Raw genomic sequence first — 26627 nt, forward strand, 5'->3', positions numbered from 1 at the left:
AGTCAGGGAGGACCACTTCATCAGTACAACAGTGGGGTTGGGAGTCAGGGAGGACCACTTCATCAGTACAACAGTGGGGTTGGGAGTCAGGGAGGACCACTTCATCAGTACTACAGTGGGGTTGGGAGTAGGGGAGGAGCAATTCATCAGTACAACATTGGGGTTGGGAGGTCAGGGAGAAACACTTCATCAGTACAACAGTGGGGTTGGGAGTCAGGGAGGACCACTTCATCAGTACAACAGTGGGGTTGGGAGTCAGGGAGGACCACTTCATCAGTACAACAGTGGGGTTGGGAATCAGGGAGGACCACTTCATCAGTACTACAGTGGGGTTGGGAGGTCTGGGAGAAACAATTCATCAGTACAACATTGGGGTTGGGAGTCAGGGAGGACCACTTCATCAGTACAACAGTGGGGTTGGGAGTCAGGGAGGACCACTTCATCAGTACAACAGTGGGGTTGGGAGTCAGGGAGGACCACTTCATCAGTACTACAGTGGGGTTGGGAGTAGGGGAGGAGCAATTCATCAGTACAACATTGGGGTTGGGAGGTCAGGGAGAAACACTTCATCAGTACAACAGTGGGGTTGGGAGTCAGGGAGGACCACTTCATCAGTACAACAGTGGGGTTGGGAGTCAGGGAGGACCACTTCATCAGTACAACAGTGGGGTTGGGAGTCAGGGAGGACCACTTCATCAGTACTACAGTGGGGTTGGGAGTCGGGGAGGAGCAATTCATCAGTACAACATTGGGGTTGGGAGGTCAGGGAGGAGCAATTCATCAGTACAACATTGGGGTTGGGAGTCAGGGAGGACCACTTCATCAGTACAACAGTGGGGTTGGGAGTCAGGGAGGACCACTTCATCAGTACAACAGTGGGGTTGGGAGTCAGGGAGGAGCAATTCATCAGTACAACAAGGGGAATGGGAGATCAGGGAGGAACACTTCATCAGTGCAATAGCAGGGTTGGGAGGTCTGGGAGAAACACTTCATCATTACAACAGTGGGGTTGGGAGTCAGGAAGGAGCAATTCATCAGTACAACAGTGAGGTCTAGAGGTCAGGGAGGAGCAATTCATCAGTACATCAGTGGGGTTGGGAGTCAGGGAGGACCACTTCATCAGTACAACAGATGGGTTGGGAGTCAGGGAGGAGCAATTCATCAATACATCAGTGGGGTTGGGAGGTCAGGGAGAAGCAATTCATCAGTACATCAGTGGGGTTGGGAGTCAGGGAGGACCACTTCATCAGTACAACAGTGGGGTTGGGAGTCAGGGAGGACCACTTCATCAGTACAACAGTGGGGTTGGGAGTCAGGGAGGACCACTTCATCAGTACAACAGTGGGGTTGGGAGTCAGGGAGGACCACTTCATCAGTACTACAGTGGGGTTGGGAGTAGGGGAGGAGCAATTCATCAGTACAACATTGGGGTTGGGAGGTCAGGGAGAAACACTTCATCAGTACAACAGTGGGGTTGGGAGTCAGGGAGGACCACTTCATCAGTACAACAGTGGGGTTGGGAGTCAGGGAGGACCACTTCATCAGTACAACAGTGGGGTTGGGAGTCAGGGAGGACCACTTCATCAGTACTACAGTGGGGTTGGGAGGTCTGGGAGAAACAATTCATCAGTACAACAGTGGGGTTGGGAGTCAGGGAGGACCACTTCATCAGTACAACAGTGGGGTTGGGAGTCAGGGAGGACCACTTCATCAGTACAACAGTGGGGTTGGGAGTCAGGGAGGACCACTTCATCAGTACTACAGTGGGGTTGGGAGTAGGGGAGGAGCAATTCATCAGTACAACATTGGGGTTGGGAGGTCAGGGAGAAACACTTCATCAGTACAACAGTGGGGTTGGGAGTCAGGGAGGACCACTTCATCAGTACAACAGTGGGGTTGGGAGTCAGGGAGGACCACTTCATCAGTACAACAGTGGGGTTGGGAGTCAGGGAGGACCACTTCATCAGTACTACAGTGGGGTTGGGAGTCGGGGAGGAGCAATTCATCAGTACAACATTGGGGTTGGGAGGTCAGGGAGGAGCAATTCATCAGTACAACATTGGGGTTGGGAGTCAGGGAGGACCACTTCATCAGTACAACAGTGGGGTTGGGAGTCAGGGAGGAGCAATTCATCAGTACAACAGATGGGTTGGGAGTCAGAGAGGAGCAATTCATCAGTACAACAAGGGGAATGGGAGATCAGGGAGGAACACTTCATCAGTGCAATAGCAGGGTTGGGAGGTCTGGGAGAAACACTTCATCAGTACAACATTGGGGTTGGGAGTCAGAGAGGAGCAATTCATCAGTACAATAAGAGGATTGCAAAGTGAGGGAGGAACACTTCATAAGTACAACAGCAGGGCTGGGAGTCAGAGAGGAAGATTTCATCAATATAACAGTGAGGTTGGGAGGTCAGGGAGTAACACTTCATCAGTGCAACACATTGTGTTGAACACGACTAACTGAGAGCTTACCTTCACAACCTCATTCCTGGACACTCCTTTTGCCATCAGCATGTCACAAAACTGGCTCAATGTAACATTCTCCTGCAAATAGTACAATAGCTGGTATATCAGGATACACTAGTAGTCAAACTAATCATCTTAAAAATACCAACACAAAAACTATTTCTGTGTGTTCTGACGAATTAGCACGGTCTTCTTATGGAACACTGTCTTCTTATGGAACACTGTCTTCTTATGGAACACTGTCTTCTTATGGTGCAAATGTGATCTAAATCTATAAAAAGGAGTTCTACAATTAGGTCATATAAAATTAAAAACAGGATTACAGGGTGCTTCAGCTAAATACCAGTTCTACTGACAGTCAACTGTGAGCCCAGTGTATGACCCACCTCCATCCTGTCCTGCCTCTCTCGGAGCCATCGGATGATGTGGCCATGGTACTGGTGGATCACATTGTCAGGGATTGGGTCCCTGTAACAGGTATCATGACATCACAGTATGCAAACTACAAACTCAATCTACTGTGGTACTAATGGATCACAATGTAAGGGATTGGGTCCGTGTAACAGGCAGTATGTCATCACAGTACACAAACCACAAACTCAACCTATGTTGGTACTGGTGGATCACAATGTCAGGATTGGGTCCCTAGGGTAACAGGTATTTTGACATAACTGTACAAAACAACATACGGCGGTACAGGTGGAAAACATTGTAAAGGATTGGGTCCCTGTAACAGGCAGTATGTCATCACAGTACACAAACCACAAACTCAACCTATGGTGGTATTGGTGGATCACAATGTCAGGATTGGGTCCCTAGGGTAACAGGTATTTTGACATAACTGTACAAAACAACATACAGTGGTACAGGTGGAAAACATTGTAAAGGATTGGGTCCCTGTAACAGGCAGTATGTCATCACAGTACACAAACCACAAACTCAATCTATGGTGGTATTGGTGGATCACAATGTCAGGATTGGGTCCCTAGGGTAACAGGTATTTTGACATAACTGTACAAAACAACATACGGCGGTACAGGTGGAAAACATTGTAAAGGATTGGGTCCCTGTAACAGGCAGTATGACATCACAGTATACAAACCACAAACTCAACCTATGGTGGTACTGGTGGATCACATTGTCAGGATTGGGTCCCTAGGGTAACAGGTATTTTGACATCACTGTACAAAACAACATACAGTGGTACAGGTGGAAAACATTGTAAAGTATTGAGTCCCTGTAACAGCAGTATGACATCACAGTACACAAACACCCATCAGAATCCACTGTGGTACTGGTGGATAACATTGTAAGGGATCGAGTCCCTGTAACAGGTACACAGTACACAAACAACCAACTCAACAACATCACAGACCAACACATGCAATGTGAGACATATCAATGTTACACATGCACCCATATATACACAAATATAATAATAAACAGATCCCTCCATAACTTGTAGCCAGGACAGAACAAGTCAGCAAATATTCAACTCAAACTAGTAAAAAGTTAAAACATCAAGGAATTGATATATTAAGCAGTTATCAGTCATCTTTCTCAGCTTACTTTATTTTTGAGGCAACCGATCGCAGTAGCCCTGGTTCATTGAAGAGAGCATGGAGGTCTGTGAGTGAGGGACCATCTTTGTCTCCTTCAAACAAACAAATGTATGTCATTGAAAACAGTAGAGTTATTCGTTCACAGGTTTTCACAGACTACAACATGCTCAAGTAGCTTGCTTTGAAATGTTGAATATTTTCAACTTAATAAACAGACAATATATAAAGCATATCTCACTAATTGACTTGATCACACAAGGCACAAGGTGAAATGATAATTTTTACATTTATTTCACAAGGAGAGGCTAGTTGTTATAATTTCACTTGACCAGGATAGGCTAGTTGTTATCAGTATCATTCTACTTGACCAGGATAGGCTAGTTGTTATCATTCTACTTGACCAGGATAGGCTAGCTGTCATCACTTTACTTTACAAGAGTAGGCTAATAGTTATCGGCATCATTTTACTTGACCAGGATAGGCTTGTTGTCATCATTTTACTTTATCAGGATTGGCTAGTTGTTATCATTTTACTTAACTAGGGTAGGCTAGTTGTCGTCATTTTACTTGACCAGGATAGGCTAGTTGTCATCATTTTACTTGATCAGGATTGGCTAATTGTTATCATTATACTTTACTAGGATATGCTAGTTGTCATCATTTTACTTGATCAGGATAGGCTAGTTGTCATCATGTTACTTTACAAGAATAGGCTAGTTGTTATCAATATCATTCTATTTGACCAGGAAAGGCTAGTTGGTATCATTTTACTTGACCAGGATAGGCTAGTTGTTCTGATTAGAGCCTAGAACCAAACTGTTTGTGTGTAATGCTGTTCTCAGCAATATATCTGCTTTATGATGTAATGATGTAAATCAACCCTGGCACAGAAGTCTATCAATTGAAATTACAGGCAATGTTCCTTGCCATCGGGGTATGATGACACACGTCACCCATGTCACCGACCATCCAATCATTCAAGATGCATCCTTGTTACAGATGTTCATTTTGCCCCTTTATGTCTGAAGGTTATATTTTTCCTTACGCATGCAAGAATTCAACAGAAGCACTCACTGATCTTCTGATGAAGGGTCAAGAGGCAGCCTGGAAAAGGTTGTTACAAGTACTACAAACGAGTGAAAAGTTCTTTTCCACAAACATTTCAACCTTTCATTTTCTAGCAACTTCTAAATGCCAGTTATCTGTTAAGTTAACAATTGCACACTGTTACAAAATGCAGTCAGTAAACTACATCCTTTCATCACATCTAACTCCCATAACCATGGCAACAGGATATCCAGCTGTTCCACTCAAAAGACTGCCCAACTAGCCTATTGATCATATCTGTAGATAAACATCCATCAACATCCTATATCTGCTGCTGCAGTCACGCCACACTCTGATGAGATGGTCACACAATGTTGAAATCAGACACATCAGTAAATAACTGGCTGTGTTCTAATTAGATTATGTCACAATCTTTGACAAAACACATATAGTATAAGAAGATGACAAGTAGTCTGTGAGCTTACAAAACAAGTTATTATTACACAAAAACTGAAGATGGCGAAAGGGGAAAGAGAAAGAGAAGAAATTCGGCATATGCCAATACTGGGCATGTTGTTATTATGACTGTACTTCCTACAGTTTTCAGGGAATTTCAGATCATAAATCAGAGACTAACTGACTAGTACACCTGACAAATTGCATGAAACATGTAACAGGTGAATGTTGCCTCATGCATGACAAACAATAATAGATTCAGGAGAGCAACCAGTTGTAACCAACACAACGTAAATATTTAATATGGTGTTGCTTGTTCAGTAAGTGTGTATGGTACATCGCATGCTAATACATTTTTCAAAATTTCTGAAGTACATTTTTTGTGGTAATTTGCATACATATTACAGTTACAATCATATACTACAGTAGGATCTATAAACACTGTACTATGTTCTTAATACAAGTTACAGGACAATGCAGTCCAATAAGGATATTGGAAACATTTTTAATATGCATAAGGCATAACGTTCACCAGAAACGTCTTAGCTAACAATACTATAGCAGCTAGTGCCTGTGAAGACCTGAGCCCTCTTGCACAAAGAAATTTTAGCGTTACAATGACTTCCAGACTGTGTCTGACCCTCTGACAAATTTGGCAGATTCACCAGCGATCAGATAGAAATCACCAACCTGCCAGCTCCAGTGTCTGACTGAATATTTCACAATGTCTTTGTGTGAAGTTGTTATTTGCGGCATATGACACTTGTTTGCTGTTCAGAAATTTTATGTTTGTTATCATATAATGTTAATAATTTCAATGCCAGTTATAAGAAATGTCAAATCTGAAATGTTTGTTAAACTTTATTCTGTGGGTCCTGTGAATTTTCAGTGGGTCAGTCAGACATCTGAAACTTACAGGACCCAACGTCCTGTTACACAGGACCCAACGTCCTGTTACTTTGAAACACCATTGTGAACACTGAGACTGTGTTAGAATATGTGCATTAGAGTGTGTGAATTTCAACATCTGGAGTACATACTCCTTACTTTTTCAGTACAGAAGTAATGGAACTGAATGAAATTAAATATTAAATCAGTAGTCTTCATTTCATATGTGTGCCTCAAAATTGCTACTCTTGTGTAAACAGGTCAATAATCAATAAAACAATACTTTTTCTCATAAATATGTCGGCAAATGATTATAAAACCATGCACTATTGCTGTCATGCAAATCTGCAACATTTTCTAAATTATTTCCTACCATATTGTGCAAATGTTTTGTCCATACATAAGCCGATATGGTTATCATCTGGAACACTGCGTGATGTTTTATGTTTAAGTGGATCATCACAAGCCATGGACACACTTATTTTCACACCCCTAAAATATATGTCTGGTGCCCAATGGCATAATTTGAAAACCTGGATTTCTATCTCTGTATGTAGTAATATTTTCTGGTCTGACCTTGACCTTTGATATGACTAGTCAAAGTCTAAAATACATTCTCTGAGGCTACAAACATGATAGAGGAGGCATATTTGATATGCATGATAAGCATAAGCTATGCCTAAGTCCAAGTTATTAACTAGGGCTGCAGCGAATTCACTGTGAGGTGAATACGATACACAGTAGGAATATTGGATAACAAACAGGTCTACAAGTCAATAGTTGATTCATTATGCAATGCATTAAGAGACACAACAAAATATTTTTATACATGTTTTGACCAAGATGACAGTGTTATCAATAGGGCAATAACATGTGACCACATTGCTGTCAAATTAAACATACACGGGTGTTGACTATGATGCTGCCTGGCTTGGATATAGTACATTTTGCACGTCTCGCTATGATACATAAAACCCACTTTAACCTGTGATGACGCGAGTTAAAAGTGATCTTCAGTAACCAATTCTTGTCGTAAGATATTACTGGTGGTCAGGCTTGCTGACTTGCTTGACGTGTCATCGTATCCCAAATGTGTAGATCGATGCTCAAGTTGATGATCACTGGATTATCTGGTCCAGATTCGAATATTTACTGACCGCCGCCACACAGCTAGACTATTGCTGAGAGTGGTGCAAATCTAAACTCACTTATTACAAAATCAAATTCAAGTAAAAAGAGCACTCTTTTTTAAAACTTTCATGAATATTTGATAACAGTGATAATGAACTGGTCATGACTGATATAGTTCTATTCATCAAATACACTAATGAATCGTATCAGGCCTAGTATTTAGCTGAACAGAACGGAGACAAACTACACTGTATCATACTGCATGACAGAACAACTACACAAGTCAAATACCATCTCAACACAAGTACATTCTCTGGATTTACCAGCAGATTAATGTTTTGTAATATTACTGGATGCTAAAAAGAACATGAAAGAAAATATACTTACCCGTTTCTGGTTCACTGTCGGAATAGCCATCATCGACCTATAAATGGATTAACGGAAGAGTCGTCAACACTGAGCCTGGTCAGACATGTTCTCATAAGTAATCATCATAATTATAAAATCTTTGTGTTTAAACTGTGAAAAGAAGATTACCATGCACCATTATAAATTACTTTCATGGCTTGATTGTGTGGAATATTCTTCTGTTGCATACCAACAAAAAAAGAATAAGACACTTAGAAAGCAACTGCACACTGAGCAAACTGAAACCTATTTCAGTGCCATATTTCATTTTGTGGCAAAAATTAAATGTCTGGGTTTATGACTTATTTAACTAATATGTGTGTGTGTGTGTGTTTATATATACATATATAATTAATTGAACATGCTCATTCATACTGTTTTAATTTGTATATTGTTGACGATGAGCATGAGTAACTTTTGACATACATAAATAAATATATATACAGTAAATCGCGAAAATTTTGTGTCATGATATTTTTGCGAGTGGCGACCAACAGACGTTTTTGTGTCACGATATTTTTGCAACTTGCCTAATTCTCAAAACACAGTTTAGTTTGACAGTTTCAAAGCTTACATGCATCTGAAAGTTTTATCTGAAGTAAATCTATTCATATATTAAAGTTTGTCACTAATCTTGAACACAATTTAGTGGAGTACTTCAGCATGTATGCAATCAGTGATGTTTTCCTAAAAACAACTCTTGCTGCATAGGCCATATAAGCTTAAAACAGTTCAAAGGGATTAAATTAAATGGAATGACTCCAATAAATTGGCACTGATTAAGGACCAGTTTACTCGGCGTCGGCGAAGCTATTGATCTCCAGATAGGTGTCATGAAAGCTATCAACTCTCGCTGGATGGCCTTGGCCTTTCAAACAGTCTCCAAGAAATGTGTGTTGCATGGTTGGCGCCTGTCTGGAGTATCGGACGTACTGATTGAGTGACTTTTGTTCAGGTATCCATTGTTTGACATGTGAGACGTGAGTAGGAGTAATGCTAGTAATTAGTCATTCTTCACGTTGTCATTGCTTAATATATGTATTGTCTAGATCTATTGTTAATTTATATGAAGTGGTGAATAATAAAGCGAAGATAGGACAGGTTGTTTGCTGATTATTCACTGCATTCTACCAGCAAATTGCATCATGATATTTTTGAGACCTTAAGTCATTCGCAATTTTCGCAAAAATATCATGCTCGCAAAAATTTAATGATATATATATATATGTACAATATACAAATATACAAATTAAAACAGTATGAGTGAGCATGTTCAGTTAATTAGTATACAGCAAATATGCATCCATATTACTTTGGCATCAATGTTCAGTTCCTATTCTCAAAACGCAACGACCAATCAGTTTTTCAGGAATACAAATTGCATAAAATACAACCATACAACCATACTGTGGTTGTCATCCATGTTTAGTGGTATAAACTTACACAACGGTAACATATGTTTACTTGCCAGTCATGTGATGTTGACTTAATGAATTTATTATAGCCATAATCAATGGAAACACCGCTCAGATTTCCTGGCAAATGTTCACATTTGGCCAGGGGAATTACTCAACTCCACACATACAGGTCTGATGTGGTGAATGTAGTACATGTTATGTAATACACACACTGAAGCACTATAACATCGGAATCATCAGTTCCAAATAACAATCATTGAAGGTGGAGCTAATTTTGCAGACTGGTTAAACACTGTTATCTTGCACTAGCTATACCACTGGCTCCCACTAACTGACTGGATTTGGCTAATTACCCTGGAATATTTTCTTTATTTGTATACTACAGAAAAACTATTGAATCTTTTTCAGGTATTTCTTCTGATATGTTTCCACAACATATTAAAGTAAATAACATCCAAAAATGGTGTTTGTTGTTTGTTTAGCGCGGTGAATCTCAGCTTCGGCAGTCTGTCAAAGGTCCCGTTCCGTGGACCGTTTGATGGCAGTGCCCAGTTTCGTCAGGGTATTTTCAAAGCACCGTGGTGCTGCCATTCTAATTTCAAATGTCATGAAAATTGGAGTACCATAAGATCAGAAGATGGTCTTTCATATGGTATATTTTATATTTTGATGAATTAAGGGGAACTGTGTGGAACTGACATTTGAAAAACTCCCCCATTTTCAAGTGCTCGCCATTTGCAAGTTCAGTCCGTTTTCAATCTCCATCATCATGTTACAGAAAGAGCAACATTTCCCCTTTATTTTGATATATATATCAACAATATTAAAATTGTGTAACACAGCATGAGATCGCAGTACAGTACATGCTACGTATGTAGGTTTACTAAAGTAGAAGGATCTCATTAATGACTTGGTTAACACTTACTCATGTTTATAACAAACACGCCTAATATGATCTGCTTTGGTTGGGGAGAATCATCCAAGCTACTTTATGTGAAGCTACTTTACGTGTAATTTTACTCGAACTGCCTTCATTTAACTATGGTAGTGAATCAACATTAGCAGTCCCTATATGCATGATGTGTCTGTTATAACTCAACTTTACCGTATTTTCTTAAAGATTTAACCCATCCCATGTTGATCAGTTGCTCATTGTTAACTAAATTATTTTTGTGAGTGTGTGAGTTTAGTTTTATGCTGTTTTAAGCAATATTCCAGCAATATCATGACTGGTAACACCAGAAATGGACTTCACACATTGTGCCCATTTGGGGAATAGAACCTGGGTCTTCAGTGTGACAAGCAAATGCTTTAACTACTAAAGCGCCGTCTGAAATAGAAAAATAATGTTTTTAGGATGTTACTCTGTATCCCGAAAGTTTACATAACTGCAGATAGTATATGTCCAAATAACCCACTTCAGCCTAACTGGGCATTCAGTGTGACATGTAAAAGGATATCCAGCAAGAATGGTTACTCGTAAAATCAGGCAAAAGATAGAAAAAAAATTGAAACAGCAGTGAGAACAAGAGATCACACTATAGATGGAAATTGGGTCTCTCAGACAGGTATCACGATGGACCACTGACTCACTGGCATGAAAAGCATGTGCTGCCACTGGCACAAGGGGGTCATCTCAAATGTACTTTGTGCTTTTCCATATGTGTTGAATAAGTAGTTTTTTCAAGTAGTAGTTTTTTTTCAAAAGAACCCTTGACATCATAAATATATGTGCAACATCTTATTTGACCATTAAAACTTTACACCTATGTGAAACACCCAAACCATTGATGTTTTCCAAGCTTTTTTGTTGTAGGTATGTATGCAGAAAACATGAAACACTACCAATTTGGAAACTTACTGAAATGTTAAGGGATTTTATTAATTCTGAATTTGACCAAATGGTTGTTGATAGTAATTTCACACGGACTACAACACATGCGTACAGATGTGTGAAATCATATGGCTTTTGACATGTCTAATTAGTGTAATCACAGACAAATAAGCCAGTGACTCATGAAAATCATTTGTCCCTTAAATACCAAGCACAAAAGGGCTGTCATCTTTGTTGATAAATGTGGATGATATGCCCTTTCATTTTAGTGTTTATAGCTGCCATTGCATAGGTCGCAATCCAGCCAAGATTTCTTGGATATCATCTGAGCAGGCATAGGGAAACAATAACAAAAACATCATCAATAGGAGGAGATCAGGTAACAAACATAGATGTTTTATCTTGTGCTATGGGCATTTTCCCCTACTCCATTATGTACATTATCATTTGATAAACTACCTGTTTACGATTTGTGTGAGAAATGTCTCTGGACACCATTTTCACCAGACTATAGCACATGTATTATAATGGACTGTTCTTAAACAGTTGTTAACTGAAAGCTGTATACCAAACAAAACTTCAGACCAGAAAACGGTTCCATAACGCGGTTGGGTACTGGTTATTTAGGATATCTCCTTTGCCATGCTCAGCTCCAAGATGTCAAAGTGAGTTTTAGTTCAGCTAGTGAAACGAGAAACACAATGTTTAACTTGCTGCACTAAGTGAGTTTGACCATCCACAGTAAATCTGAAAAATGTGCCCAGTAATGTGCACCATGTTCCAAATTTCATTTGTTTCAGGATTCAGACGCCAGACTCTAGGCATATCCAAAACCACAGGGTGTTATGCCTATACATAAGAGGAGTTGTCAAGAAACAGAAACCACAGTTTGTCCCTGTCAATATAACAACAAGTTCTAGTGTCCTTGGTTGCTGTCATTATTATCATGATGATATTCACATTTCTAATGGTCAACTTGCTGGTGTAAAAAAAACAAAATAATTCCTTATATCGACTGGCATGATAATTTTCTAATTAACCTTTGATTTACAAATAAATATATTTAAATGTTATTCCAGTCAGACACTGAAGATCTATATTTTGTATGCAACTTTTCTGGAACTTCCTCGTTAGAACCAGCAGCTCGCAGTTATCTTACTGTTTGTAGACTACTGTATACAAATAAGCGTGTAAATTGTCAAACCTCTTTGTTGTCAACACGTACTTCATCTTCGCTGTCACTACTGGCAGTGTTGCCCATTTCGTGGATCAAACTTCAACACAATGTAACTTTTTCATTTGTTTTATGATAAAAGCTTGCAATATCGCTTCTGGAAAACGAGTTGGATTTATGAACCTCCACCGACAAAGATGTATTAACGGGAGACAACTCTGAATACTCTGCACGTTGGCTGCCCATGACGGAAATAGTATTCTGTTAAACGTATGTGATTTCGGGTCCGCCGTTGTCTTAGCAGTGAGTGAGTTTACATTTACGCCGCACTCAGCAATATTTCAGATATATGGCGGCTGCTCTTATTGAATGTTGCAAATATTTAATGCAATGGAGATCACGTTTTCTTCTGTTCTTTTTCGTAACACAAATTTCAGTGAGTGGGTGAGTGGGTGAGTTTAGTTTTACGCCGCAGTCAGCAATATTACAGCTATATGGCGGCGGTCTGTAAATAATCGAGTCTGGACCAGACAATCCAGTGATCAACAACATGAGCATCGATCTGCGCAACTGGGAACCGATGACACGCGTCAACCCAGTCAGCGAGACTGACCACCCGATCCCGTTAGTCGCCTCTTACGACAAGCTGAGTCGCCTTTTATGGCAAGCATGGGTCGCTGAAGGCCTATTCTACCCCGGGACCTTCACGGGTCACAAATTTCAGAAAAGCACATGGCGAAGATTGCATATGACATTTCAGTGTAAATCATTACTCACAGATGCTGTTCTCCGTAACCATACGTCTTTTGTTGAAAACTGAATGAAAACACAAGAATGGCCTTAACACAATCGGTATACGCATGCCGTATCAATATATTCTGAAATAAATAGTCGAGCACTCGGTACAGTAAATATTTAATTATGCCTGTTACCTACGTGTTCTTATTATATATGCGGATGTGACACACGTGTTGTTTTGTACTAATGATCAACTGCATCGTGGATTATTATTGATTGTTGATTATTTCATGACAAAAACATACATATGATTGCACCGAGATAAATTTGTAAAACCACAGTTGACAGATAAAAAATATGTGATGTAGTTTTCACTTCTTTTCTTGGGATTCGTGTGACACAGATTGTCATTAAATTGTAAAATGAAACTCCCTGTGACACGCGACCCTTGAAAAAACAGGCCTACAGTATACATATCGTTAATGATCGAATTAATGCACTATGTCAGCACTTGTTTCCTGACGTTCTCACTAACAGCAGGGAGACTAGATATAATAAAAGCATGTATGATACAAGTGTGTGTGTGTATGTGTGTGTGTGTGTCACACTCTCTCACACACACACACACACACACACACACACACACACACATATATACAGTATGGTTCAAAATTATTGAGAATAGCTAAAGCATTTCATATTATTAAACGAGAACAAATCAGATAAAATTGAATGTATTGTGAAAGTGAACTGACCTTTTCATGTTGTGTAGGTAACAATTTAATATTTTATCAAGTCTCCTTGAGCTTCACGGCACAGTCTAAGACGGGTAGGCATACTTCCTATCAGAGAGGTTAGTGTCTCGTGAGTTATGCTGTCCCAGTATCGGACCACTTCTCTCTTCATGTCTTCAATTTTTGTCAACCCCATTTGATTCACACATTCCTTCATCATCCCCCAAATGTTCTCAATGGGATTTAAGTCAGGACTACATGCAGGAAATGGTAATGCAGTCACATTTTTCTCCTGAAACCACTGCTTGGCATGTTTTGCGGTGTGTTTAGGATCATTATCTTGCTGCAAAATCCAGTCATTTCCATAAAACACATGTGCACTTGGAAGGAGAAAATTATCTAATATGTTAGTGTAGCGTTGACTTGTCAGATTTCCCTCAAACACCCTCAGCGGGGTCGTTCCTAATAAGGATATCCCTCCCCATACATGAAACTTTGGGCTGTATTTAGGTCGTCGATACAACGGTGCTGACGCAGACTTTGTCCATATTTTCACATTATTGGGATATACCCATATTGAGCTTTCATCAGTAAAAATCACATTTTCCGAGTCAAAGTTTTCATGTGCCAAACACCACTCAACACACCTGTCTTTATGTTCTTGTTTCATGAGAGGAGAAGGAATTCCAGTCTTTTTCTCCCATCCAAGATCAATCAAATTTCTTCTAACTGTACATTTTGATACAACTGTTGATCCCCTTTCTATCATTTCATACCTGATGTTGGAGATGCTTGCCCTTTGCTTTTTAGACACTAAAATTCCCAGCCGGACACGATCTGAGAAGTCCAATTTTCTGGGTCTCCCTGCTCCTTTCTGGTGCCCAAAATCCTTTCCCTCTTTAAAATTCTTCCTAATCCTATACACAGTAGAGAGAGGAGTTCCTGTTCTCTCTGCCAATGTATTTACATCATCAATTCCTTGATTACACAACTCAAAAATAAACCTTCTTTTATCTTCAGCAGACATTGTTGACAGTGCCGAGGAAAATGACGTCTGCTACAAATTCAGGGGAGGTAACTCTAATTGTACTATACTCAGTAGGCCAAGATGAGTTACCTCCCTTATACCATTACTTAGTTTTAAGTATCAGTGAATCAGTTGAGGTGTTAGGATAGCTCAAAGTAAGAAGAAAAATTCTCAATAATTATGAACCAGACTATATATATATATATATATATATATACTCTACAGTGATTGTCTGGTACAGACTTGATTACTTTCACTCCGTCGCCATATAGCGGAATCTTTGAAGGGCATTTAGAAGTGGAAAGCATAAGAAAAGCCCTATTTATGTGTGTCAATTTCTTTATTGTGGGTAACACAACGTTTCGGAGCGTGTGCTTGCTCAATCATCGGGCCATGAAATTTAATGAGAGCGACTTTAACATGAAACCAGTCTTTCTGCAACAAAGGCTGCTGGCGTTAGTATATATCCAACCGCTAAATACATCTTACCGCGGCCGCCAACATTGATATGCCAAGATTCAGACAGGATCTTGAGACAGCATTGACAGATTTCAAAAGTAATTCTACGTCTGAATGACTTGATCAAGACAACAATGTCCTAGTGAGTGATATTGCACAGCACGCTCCGTTGTCAATATGCACGTAACGAAATGCCGGAGTAGGGGATCACGACACAAGCTGTCATCGTTGACTCAAAAGTACTGGCGGACGGTCTAAAACCAAGTCGACTTTTCTACTTGTGGGAAAAATGCGATTATTACAAGCCCTCATCGGGATGTCACAGCCTATGTTAGAAAATTGTTGGTTACATCCTTCCAGGATGTTAATGCTATGTGGGAGGATTTCCTAACTAAAGATCCTACAGATCCAGTCAGATAATGTCCCGCATACACTGACAAGCTCCAACCACACAAAGCCCTTGATGAATACTACCATCCATCGTCTCCTAGGACGCAGAGACGGTAATTCCACAAAGTGAAATCTACAGGTAAAGGCACAGACGGGTCAAGATGTAAGAGTGTGAAGACCGATACCGGTCGAAACATCCGTAAGACACACAATTCATATGTGGCAGACATCATCTGTCCGCACCTTCACAGTAACTCCAAGAAGTTTTACTCTTTTGTCAAGAGTAAACGATAAGAAGACCCTGGCTGCCCTGAAAGAGGCAAGAGGTTTGTGGAGTATTGATGCTACTGGTAAGGCCGAACTCCTCAACTCTGTATATACAAAATAGGACCTAACGTGTCTACCCTTACCTACTGGATCACACCCAGAGATGCCCAGAATCGTGATCAGTTCCGAAGGTTCAAGCCCGGGAAGTCGACAAATGAAGATTTACCACCCCAGTCCATCGCGGACTATTGCTGCTCTGGCTAGTTTCAGCTCCCACTCGCAGGCAAACAGTGAACAGAGCAAGGATTAGCTCGGGTGTAAACATTTAATGGAATCTGAATTTGCGAAACTTTTACAACAAATACAAAGCATACGACGAGCATGATCTACGCGTTTAAAATGTATAAATCAGTCGTTCATTGAAAACTAGCTTTGAAACAAGCGTTCAGGTACCAACATAGTCTGCAATGTCTATCCTACGTGAAGCAGTTCAGATACGTGATCTGTGTAGTCCATCTCACACTGTCCCTGGGCGATCAAGTCATCCTAGAGATATCTGATTCTCGTGTCAGTTTGCCGATACTTCCACTTCCTACCAGGTCATCTGCCATGTCCGTGGATCTGCTTGATCGTAACCTCAGCCATTGACTGTTCTTTCTGAATGAGACGCACGAGTTCACAGATGTTCGTTAGGGGTTTCTTTGCAGACTTGTTTATTTTATTGTGCCAGCCTTCAGGATTGTTGTTGGTACGTTGTCCATCATAGCCAAAGTGGTTCCACATAGACCGTATCCAAGAGCCTTCGATTCAGGTTGACGTGACATAGTCCATTAGGTGTGTTGCCTTTTCACATTGAAGAGCATTTAACCATGACGTCTATCCAAACGTCTTCAACTTTGTCCTCGTGCACAAGGGGAAGTGCAAGCTAACAGGTCTCACAAGCTTGGTTACATCGATCCTCATCGTGTTTGTATTCAGTTTCTAGTCCGATCTTTTGGACCATATACACTGTGTGTAGTGGAAAAAAACAACAACGCCTCTTGGTTCCAGGGAAGACAGCCACAGCAGCATTCTGGGACGAACGCTCTAAGTTCATCTGGAAAGTTGTTGGTACCAGCTGATGTCCTCGGCCTGTTCGCCAAGGTCAAAACATCTTTTCTTAATTATCTAAACACGACCCGGGAAGTCTACGAACAGGAGCCGCTGTTCCGAAACCCAGTTGGTCCAGACCACCCATCATTTCGTTCAGACAGTAGACCAAGGGAAGCAGATGGACATGAAACTGTTTGACTTCTCAAAAGCCATCGATAAAGTCCTGCATCAATGGTTAATCCGTAAGTTTCATCACTACGGCATTCGTAACAACACACTGCGAGAAGACTTCCTGAATAACAGGAAACAAACAGTTGTTCTCTATAGGATGCAATCCTCTGAGCCTGATGTATTATCTAGTGTGCCACAGGGTACGGTTGTTGCCCCTTTACTCTTTCTGATCTACATCAACAACCCACCGAACGTTTTGCAGATGATTGCGTCATATTTAGACACATACAAAATCCATCAGACTGCAGAAGAACCTGTGGGAAAGGTCATGGCAAATGGTTTTTAATCCATCCAAATGCGTAACCATGCACATCTCCAAGAAAGGGAAGATATTTCGTTACTCGTGCAACCTTCATGCATTTAACTTAGAAACCTTTCAAACTGCCAAATACCTGGGCGTCAACATCTCAAGTGACCGTTCTCAGAAGACGCATATCCAGTGCACCGCGGCCAAGGCCTCCAGAACTGTAAGTTTCCTGAGGCACAACCTTACAGCTTGCCTCGAACAAGTGAGGGCATGCGCTTATACCACTCTTGCTCGTCCTATCATGGAGTATGCCCCACAGTTTGGGACCCTTATCAATAACATCTAGTAAATACTTTGGAGAAGGTACGGAGGCGAGCAGGTAGATTTGCATTTTGTGTAGTAATTACACTGGTTACAGTCAAGGCTGGGGTACGACGAAGATGCAACACCTTGGATGGGAAAACCTCCAAACTCAGGGGAGTCAGAGCCACAGTTTTCGACAAGGTCATAAAACCATCATCGTTACCGACCTACATAACTACATATATGGAAATCGCATTCGTACCAGAGGATAATCAAATAACGACTTTGCACAAATAAGAAGGAACTAGGAACTCTTCTCCCAAAGTTTCCTTCCCAGGACAGTCATCACGTAGAACGGCATACCACCAAACATCAGGCTGTCACCAACCTTATCTATATTTCAGACATCGCTCAGGTCTGAACATTTCATGACCGAGTGAACTGTAAAACCCTTGTTTAAAATACACAAAAAAACATGTTGCAGACTTACATTCCCTTTTAGGGAAAAAGAAACCCACAAAAATATTTGACTCTCTGACTCGGTATACCAGAAAAAAAGTCGAGGACCTGGGGGATAAATGAGGAGGACTGGTTCAGCTGTCCACAAACACCATGGCACAGCTATGTCAGACTCATATGAGTTCTTGAACAAATTGTTGCGCAAAGATTGAGGTATCATTTGGAATGTGACGTCTCATAGTCTCAGCACTGAAACTGCCCATGCTCGCGTGTTAAATGTCCGCCACTGAACTACTGACATTGATAGAGGATCTGTTCCTGTTTTACTGGATCTGTATGTGTTATTTGTATTTGATTGTACAATGTGAATAGAAAGGCACATATACAATATCTGTAGCACTTACTTCCAACTACCACATCCGAAATGTGTGCTTCATCAGGAAATATATGAACAAAGTTTGACTTTGCTTTACGGACTTCTGTGTACCTCCTGGTTATAACCGAGTAGGACTGCAGCAATTCGGTTCGATTCATCGAAAATCGAATCTGACTCCTTAGTTTCGATTTTTGCTAACCATTATAACTATTTCGATACGATATTAGAATACCTGTCTAAATTATTTCTACACAACCAGAACGTAATTTTGACTCCCAACTCAAACAGCTTCGAGCGCTTCTACAAAGGCGAAGTGTGATTGGTTGACGCCGGGCTAATTATTCAACGAGAATTCAAGGTCTAATTCACGCTAAAAAACCGATTCTGAAAATTAAATAAAATCAGCGTTTCTCCAATGTATAGGTCGCCACAAATACCCAGTCATACTCTAAAGTTACAAGGCAACTCTCCCCTTCATTCTTTAGTGCTTCATCATCCGATAATTCCCTCCATCACTCATTAAGGTCAGTCGTAATGGAATCTCTTCGTCACCTCTAAAGGTCAGCTGTCGTAACGCCACTCCCTCTCTCAGCCTCCAAGTTGTCCACTGGACAGTTCACTCAACCATCCTTCATTGATTTGACGCCCTTGAAAATTCATCTGAGTAATTGATCGAATAAAACTAAGACATGATTCATTTGAACAAACTTGTTATTTATTTAGAGAAATATAACAAGTACATTAACACAGTAGTATAATATTACACACCGTATACTTAAAGCATAACATGACAGAGTGCTAATCACGTAATCACCTTTTAAAATCACCCCGATGCGACTACACATTGAACAATGAGTTTGTAACAACGATTATGTACAGTCAATACTTACACAACCAATGCTTAAGTTTATTACAGCATCATAATACAGATATCAAAGAAAGAAATCAATAACTAGCACACAACATCGTGGTCAGAATATCTACCAGAGACCATCAAAATGGCCCCCGACAACTCAATTTCACGTAGTTAAATATACATATTTACTTCATACTTTGCTGTTTTTCCAAGTTTTAGTACTTTATAATATGCCGTGATATAGTCCCATACTTTGACCTAATCAAGTCCTTGAACATAATTACTACACCTATTGACGAATCATTTGAATTGGACCGGATTAATACATGTAGACACGTATTTAAGTAATAACAACGGTGTGGTATTTTCTCAGTTATATTGACATCAGTTAATGAATGGTTACTATCAATGGCAACAATAGTACAGATCTGCTTGCCGAAGAGAGCGTTGGTCCCCCACACATATCATACAAGCCACAAGCTCGCAGTGAACTATCCCGATTCCTGATCAACGTTTACAATGGGCCCACGCGCGCGTTTGTGTGTATGGGTGTCTTTGCTTGCGTTTGTGTGTGCATGTGTTTCTGTGTGTTTGTGTCTGTGCGTGTGTGTAATAGCATCACATCTACAGATTTATTGTGGGAACAGTTTGATAAATAATCACACGGAAGAAGGTCAATAAACATTATTGTGACAAATGAACACTTTGAAAATAATCAATATTTTGATAAATGAACACTTCGAAAAAGAATCAATATTTTGGTAATTAATGAACGCTTTGAGAATTCAACATAGTTTGAAAAATGAAAACTTTCAAGAAGAATCAATGTTCCAATATATGGTGGCATTTCCACGGGCTGTTTGTACACCGTGGGTCTGTGTCGGCAACCTAACATACCCATCACCGGTTCCTGACGTCTGATGTAAGGAGCAACGCACTATTGGAAACCTGCTTATAACGCAGTAGCAGTTAGTAACAGTCAGATGCTTCAGTCGCCTGAAGAGTTGCTTCCCTTGGTCGTCCCGGGAACCTGCTATCACATTCAAAAACAGCTTCTCACCGAGTATGTTTCTACGTTTTTCCGAGCTATACCAGTGCTGGTATGTTTGGCTCGTTGTAAAGTTCTAAGACCTGCGCTTACTTTGGGTTTCTATCCCACATCAACACAGGCCGTTACAAAACTCACTATCTGTCAGTTCTAATAAGCATTTACACTTCCCATAATTCAATACTTCGTCTCACTGACCTGTGTGCTTAGTATAGTATAGTATAGTATAGTATAGTATAGTATAGTATAGTATAGTATAGTATAGTATAGTATAGTATAGTTGAGATTGAAATTACGACGTGCCGTTTTGAGGGGCATCCAATGATGGAGGGGAAAACAAAGCGCACTTGAGCAGTTGAACTGGCGAACAGGATATCGGCGCCACGCATGTCGAGTATAATAACAGTAAATCAATGATCTCTGGACATTGAAAGTAATAATGACGCAGCTTTAGGTCCCGATTAGAACCAACTGGAGATACAGCTGTTGTACAGACCATGATTAAGATATATCTAAAACGATACGATGACAGTAATTGTGACGATAATAGTAATAATTAAAATGTAGAAAACTGGCAAACAAAAACAAGAAATAATATTTTAGATAATCCCTGATTAACATAACTCACAACAATACAATGAAGAAGATATAACAACGATAAACTGTTATTATGGTTGAATGGAAAAAGCAGTAATAACTAACGGTATGTCAATAACACATCGGTACCTGCTCTACCGTAAGTGCTGTTGAAGGTTTACACTAATATTCAATGTATCGGCAGCTGTATCAAGAACAATCTTGACCGAATATATTTTGTCATAATGCATGGGCAATGTAAAACAAACGAGTTAAACCCTTTAACCTTATCATGGAAGCGAAATTAGCATACAATTAGCTATAAATCACGTCAACACAAGGATACCATTTCAGCTGCAAGTTTGAGAACATTTCCTGACCTCATTTAAACTAATCGTATACTCAGATCTGATATATCCTTGTGTTAAGAAGTGACGACACTTCCCAGAAGAAGACTTCATTAGTTTTTATTTTTCATAGATTCTGATTTTCGATCGCAGCATTGTCACAAGACAGATACCATGGCGCTCAGAAACGACGGGCTTGATAAACGTTTAGCAATATAATAACGGGCCTCTAATTTTTAGACTCCGGATTTCTTCGAGTATATTTGATTTCGAGATAGAGAAGTCGTATATACTCATACGGATGACTGGACCAAAGAAGAATAAGAAGTCTCGAGGCTTGGTCACATTATATGGCTGTTACGGATTATCCCTTGTATGTCCATGCAGAAATACTTTGTATCGTTACCATCTATTGGATAAATCGCCCTCACAATAACAACAGACAAATGGATAGTATAACAATGATGAACAGATCATCATGTATAGTTGGTAAACGACATACACAAAATATTGGTCGCAGTTCACTGTAGGCGGCCATATAACTGTATCAAATAAAGGGAGATAACTATGCTGGACTTATTTACAAGAGAGTTACGTTTCAAACTTGCTGACATGTTTGCCATTATTAGTACCAGTGGCGCGCATTCTAAAATCACTGATGTAGCAAAACGATCGGGACCTGTTCCTTTGTGTCTAAGCATGTCTTTATAGCGACATTTCATCATACACACTTTCTCAATTAATTTTTCAAATATTTAGTGTTGGAATAAAGATCAATGCAGTAAAATCATACAACAGACGCCCGCACTTAAAGTGGATCAATATGCCAAAACATTGTCTTTTAACACAGTTGATAAACGTTTCAGAGCAGCAATAGAATATCTCATAGCTGTTGTTCAATTTACCGTTTCATTGGAGAAAATTCATCAATTAACAATATAGATTATATTTCGACAATATTCTGAAAAGTAGAAACAATCATTGATTTCTCAAGTGTCACCGCATCTTCGCACTTTGAGAGATGTATCGTGGCTATTCAATGTGTGAATCTGTCACACGTTAAAGGGATACTTGTCTCTGATTGCCTTACACTTCAATGAGGTATTGATGTCAATCAGTGTCACGAGTTCCCGTCAGAACAGACGCAGTGTCTGCAATGAGCAACCGCCTGTGTGCATCTTAGCAAAACGATCTATAGCTTGAGTAGGAAGACCATTCCTCACTTATCCTTTGGTGATGGTGTTCCGTTGGATTTTTCCTTGTCTGATGCTCTCCGCTTAGACTCGACCTCAACTTTAACTGTGTATGCTTTGAAAAGTTTGTCAGTAATGGAAGAAGGAAGTGACATCAAAATATGCGCTCGCACATCCGACTTCCAATAGGGTACATAACGTTGTTTGGGTTTGGAGGTGGTAACAGCTTTCACCATGAGATCCACGACCTCGTTGGTGTTCGGGCGCGCCCGTTTCATCTGTTGTGTGATGTTCTCCAAAAAGGCGTCGAAATATTCTTCTCCGTAGTCATTTTTCACCTCTTTGGGGGTTTCTGCCCACGACTTCCGGTTCATGTCAATCAAATAGTTCTCACTTGAAATCGGCGTTCTGCAACAAAGAACGAATATTGTTGAATAACAGATATCGGAATGAAATGTATATGTAGCTCATGGTGTAGCGTGTAAACGTAAGAACGTCATTCAAAGAAGAGAAAATATAATCCGAAACGTTATGGTCCTGAAATAAATATGTTGACATCCATAAATTCCTCCTCCAGGAGGAACGGTGTTACAATAACTGACGTTATCTCTTATGCAAGCAACTTAAACCATTATTTTTATGTTTATCAACATTGCTATCGTCTATTTTATATCAACATATACCATATCTGTCATTAAACACTTGAAAAATAATACTCGAAAATTGATGTGTAAGCATGACATTCCCCGTTCCTATTACGCCACTTAGAATATAGACTTGTTTAGAATAATCTTTCCAACTTCCTGGTTCTTTCTGTTAGAATAGCGTCAAATGAGTATACTTGAAGTATTATTGTAGTGACCTGCTTTTATGCACTTGTCATCGGCTAGGTACCACGTTACACTCCACCCACACGAGACACGTCTCGTTCTATGTTCATACATATAGATACGGTACTGTTCAGGAAATGCGGAGGTTCTGCGTTTAGTTAAATTTCAGGCAGAAGGGAATTCATAAAAGCTACCCACAGTACACAATAATGGAATTTTGTTTTATAAAGAGGAATTAAATGCGCAATAGGAAACTTTTAAAGTCTGAATTCTGGAAAATAAGACAGAGAGTAATCAGATGCGATTATTTGATGAAATTGATTCCAATGAGCATAACTGTATTCGAAAGAAGAGTTAAAAATAAATATGAATGGACCAGTGAATATCAGTGATCACTGGTTAGCGCGAACTGAGCAGATATGTCAGGTTCTACCCACATATGCACTACCGGAAGGAGCACCACTAGTGGTTTGTAATTGGAGAAAAGCTTTGTGCTGTTATCATTTGTCGGACGAACCTGTACAAGCCCGGTTCGATTGTGATCACGTTGACGTCAAACTTGGCCATCTCCAGACGCAGACCATCCGAAAAGGCAATGCAGGCCTTCTTTGACATGGAGTATGCAGAGAAGGCTGGGAGGGTGAAGCGACCTGCAACAGACATACATCGTTACCATACGATGGCCAAAGTGGCACAGAATGCCCAATAAGTATTTAAAACATTAAAAAGTTTTACCGTATAGAAGTTGGTCGGTCATTTGTTGACATATTTCAACAAAAGTACAATTAACTGACTCATATTCATTATGCATGTATATTCAGAACGACTTATTTGTGACATGCTAAGTGCACCCCTATATTTAAGGAAAAGTTGCGATTCTTATGCACTAATGGCATAGAAACAGCTGCCTCGCCCGAGACTGGTGGGTGAGATAATTAGAAGCCAATGAATGACAATAGAATAGATAGTTTTTTCTCTCTTGCAGCAGTTTATCAATGTAGAAACTAAGCAATCTATCATTTTGCATCATTTTCAAAATAATAAACACCGTACATAAAAAAATTGAAGCGCTCTTCAATGAATATTTTATGCAATGTTAATGGGTGTTTATGCTCCCATGGACTTCGGCGGGTACGTTGCTTACAGTCGTATCTCCAAGCCTCATAACAGTCGCATCTCACAATGTTATGATTCAAACAATCGTATCTCGCAACGGCATGTCTAAAACAGTCGTATCTCGCCAGGTTATGTATCAAACAGCCGTATCTCACAACGTTTTGTCTTAAACAGCCGTATCTCACAACGATATGTCTTTATTGTCGTATCTCGCAACGTTTTGTCTCAAATAGTCGTGTGTCACAAAGGTTATGTCTAAAGCAGTCGTATCTCGCCAGGTTATGTATCAAACAGCCGTATCTCACAACGTTTTGTCTTAAACAGCCGTATCTCACAACGTTTTGTCTTAAACAGCCGTATCTCACAACGATATGTCTTTATAGTCATACCTCGCAACGTTATGTCTAAAATAGTCGCGTCTCACAATGTTTTGTCTCAAATAGTCGTGTCTCACAAAGGGTATGTCTAAAGCAGTCGTATCTCGCCAGGTTATGTATCAAGCAGCCGTATCTCACAACGTTTTGTCTTAAACAGCCGTATCTCACAACGATATGTCTTTATAGTCATACCTCGCAACGTTATGTCTAAAATAGTCGCGTCTCACAATGTTTTGTCTCAAATAGTCGTATCTCACAACGTTATGTCTCAAATAGTCGTATCTCACAACGTTATGTCTCAAATAGTCGTATCTCACAACGTTATGTCTCAAACAGCCATGCCTCACAAAGGCATGCCTCTGGTGTTACGATGTCTGTAACATATCTGTACCATAAGTGTAAAGACAAACGATTGAGCAACACTTTATGCGCGAGCGTACACTCGGGTGGCTCGTTTGCCTCGTCTGGTATGTAGGTTAGTTAAACTGACATGCTGTTGAAAACATCTAACCTAATCATTCAAAACTGTTTGAGAGGCATTCTAGAAGTTGCTGAGATAAAGATGACAAGAATTTTTATGGATGATCAACTTCTTTATTGCAGGGTAGCGACGTTTCGGTATAGATTCTTATACCGTTTTCAAGCGTGTGGGGAATGGCAGTACAATATATATACAGCAGAGATGAGCATGTGATGACAATACAACAATAACAGGATTAACAATAACTATTTGAGGTAAGCTGATTAAGGACTGAAGCCAGCGGGTGAGTTGACAGAAGCCAGAGTTAGATGAGTGGATTAATTGGTGGAAGCCAGGGTGAGTTGAGTGGATAAATTGAGACTGGGGGCCAGAGTGGGTTGATTAATTAGTGTTAATGATGCAGTTGAATGCCGGAGAGACAAAGACGCCTTGATCCCTGTTGATTGTTGGGTTGTGTCTGCGGATTTGTACTGCTTCAGCAAGTTTGCGTTGTTTGAAGTCATGTTTGTTGCTAGCAAGTGTTGTGACAGTGTCCCAGTTGATGTTGTGGTCAGGAAATTTGGTGATGTGTTCCGAAATGGCTGATTTTGTGTCACCTTTGTTTGTGGAGGTTTTGTGTTCTTTGATGCGTATGTTTGACACCTACTTTACAACAGGAACACCCCTCAAAACAATCATTAAGGCCAACGGTAGGAAACACAGTACACAACAACAACACCCTAAAGGCGTCATCTACAACATCAGCTGCAGCTGCGGCAGCAACTACATTGGGGAAACATCCAGACCACTCAACATACGCATCAAAGAACACAAAACCTCCACAAACAAAGGTGACACAAAATCAGCCATTTCGGAACACATCACCAAATTTCCTGACCACAACATCAACTGGGACACTGTCACAACACTTGCTAGCAACAAACATGACTTCAAACAACGCAAACTTGCTGAAGCAGTACAAATCCGCAGACACAACCCAACAATCAACAGGGATCAAGGCGTCTTTGTCTCTCCGGCATTCAACTGCATCATTAACACTAATTAATCAACCCACTCTGGCCCCCAGTCTCAATTTATCCACTCAACTCACCCTG

At 40.2% G+C, this 26627-nt stretch overlaps 2 protein-coding genes across 4 annotated transcripts in view; both read right to left on the minus strand.

Annotated features, from left to right (window-relative positions):
* The window catches only part of LOC137285154 (zinc finger ZZ-type and EF-hand domain-containing protein 1-like), a 93325-nt gene extending 80719 nt beyond the window's left edge, over nt 1-12606 (minus strand). For 2 of the 3 annotated variants that reach the window (XM_067817376.1, XM_067817378.1), the window contains exons 1-5: nt 12417-12555; nt 7940-7976; nt 4038-4122; nt 2855-2936; nt 2475-2546 (exon numbers count right to left, since the gene is read on the minus strand). In XM_067817376.1, coding sequence (XP_067673477.1) covers nt 2475-2546; nt 2855-2936; nt 4038-4122; nt 7940-7976; nt 12417-12473 — 333 coding nt within the window. In that variant the 5' untranslated portion in view covers nt 12474-12555. Of the gene's footprint in view, nt 1-2474; nt 2547-2854; nt 2937-4037; nt 4123-7939; nt 7977-12416 lie in introns of all 3 variants that reach the window. The other variant, XM_067817377.1, reaches the window with a different exon arrangement.
* Nucleotides 12607-19402: 6796 nt separating this feature from the next.
* LOC137285165 (17-beta-hydroxysteroid dehydrogenase type 6-like) overlaps nt 19403-26627 on the minus strand; it is a 41960-nt gene continuing 34735 nt past the window's right edge. The window contains exons 4-5 of the mRNA XM_067817403.1: nt 24077-24209; nt 19403-23137 (exon numbers count right to left, since the gene is read on the minus strand). Coding sequence (XP_067673504.1) covers nt 22756-23137; nt 24077-24209 — 515 coding nt within the window. The 3' untranslated portion in view covers nt 19403-22755. The remainder of the gene's footprint in view (nt 23138-24076; nt 24210-26627) is intronic.

This window comes from Haliotis asinina, chromosome 5 (genome assembly GCF_037392515.1).
Source record: "Haliotis asinina isolate JCU_RB_2024 chromosome 5, JCU_Hal_asi_v2, whole genome shotgun sequence".
Lineage (NCBI taxonomy): Eukaryota > Metazoa > Mollusca > Gastropoda > Lepetellida > Haliotidae > Haliotis > Haliotis asinina.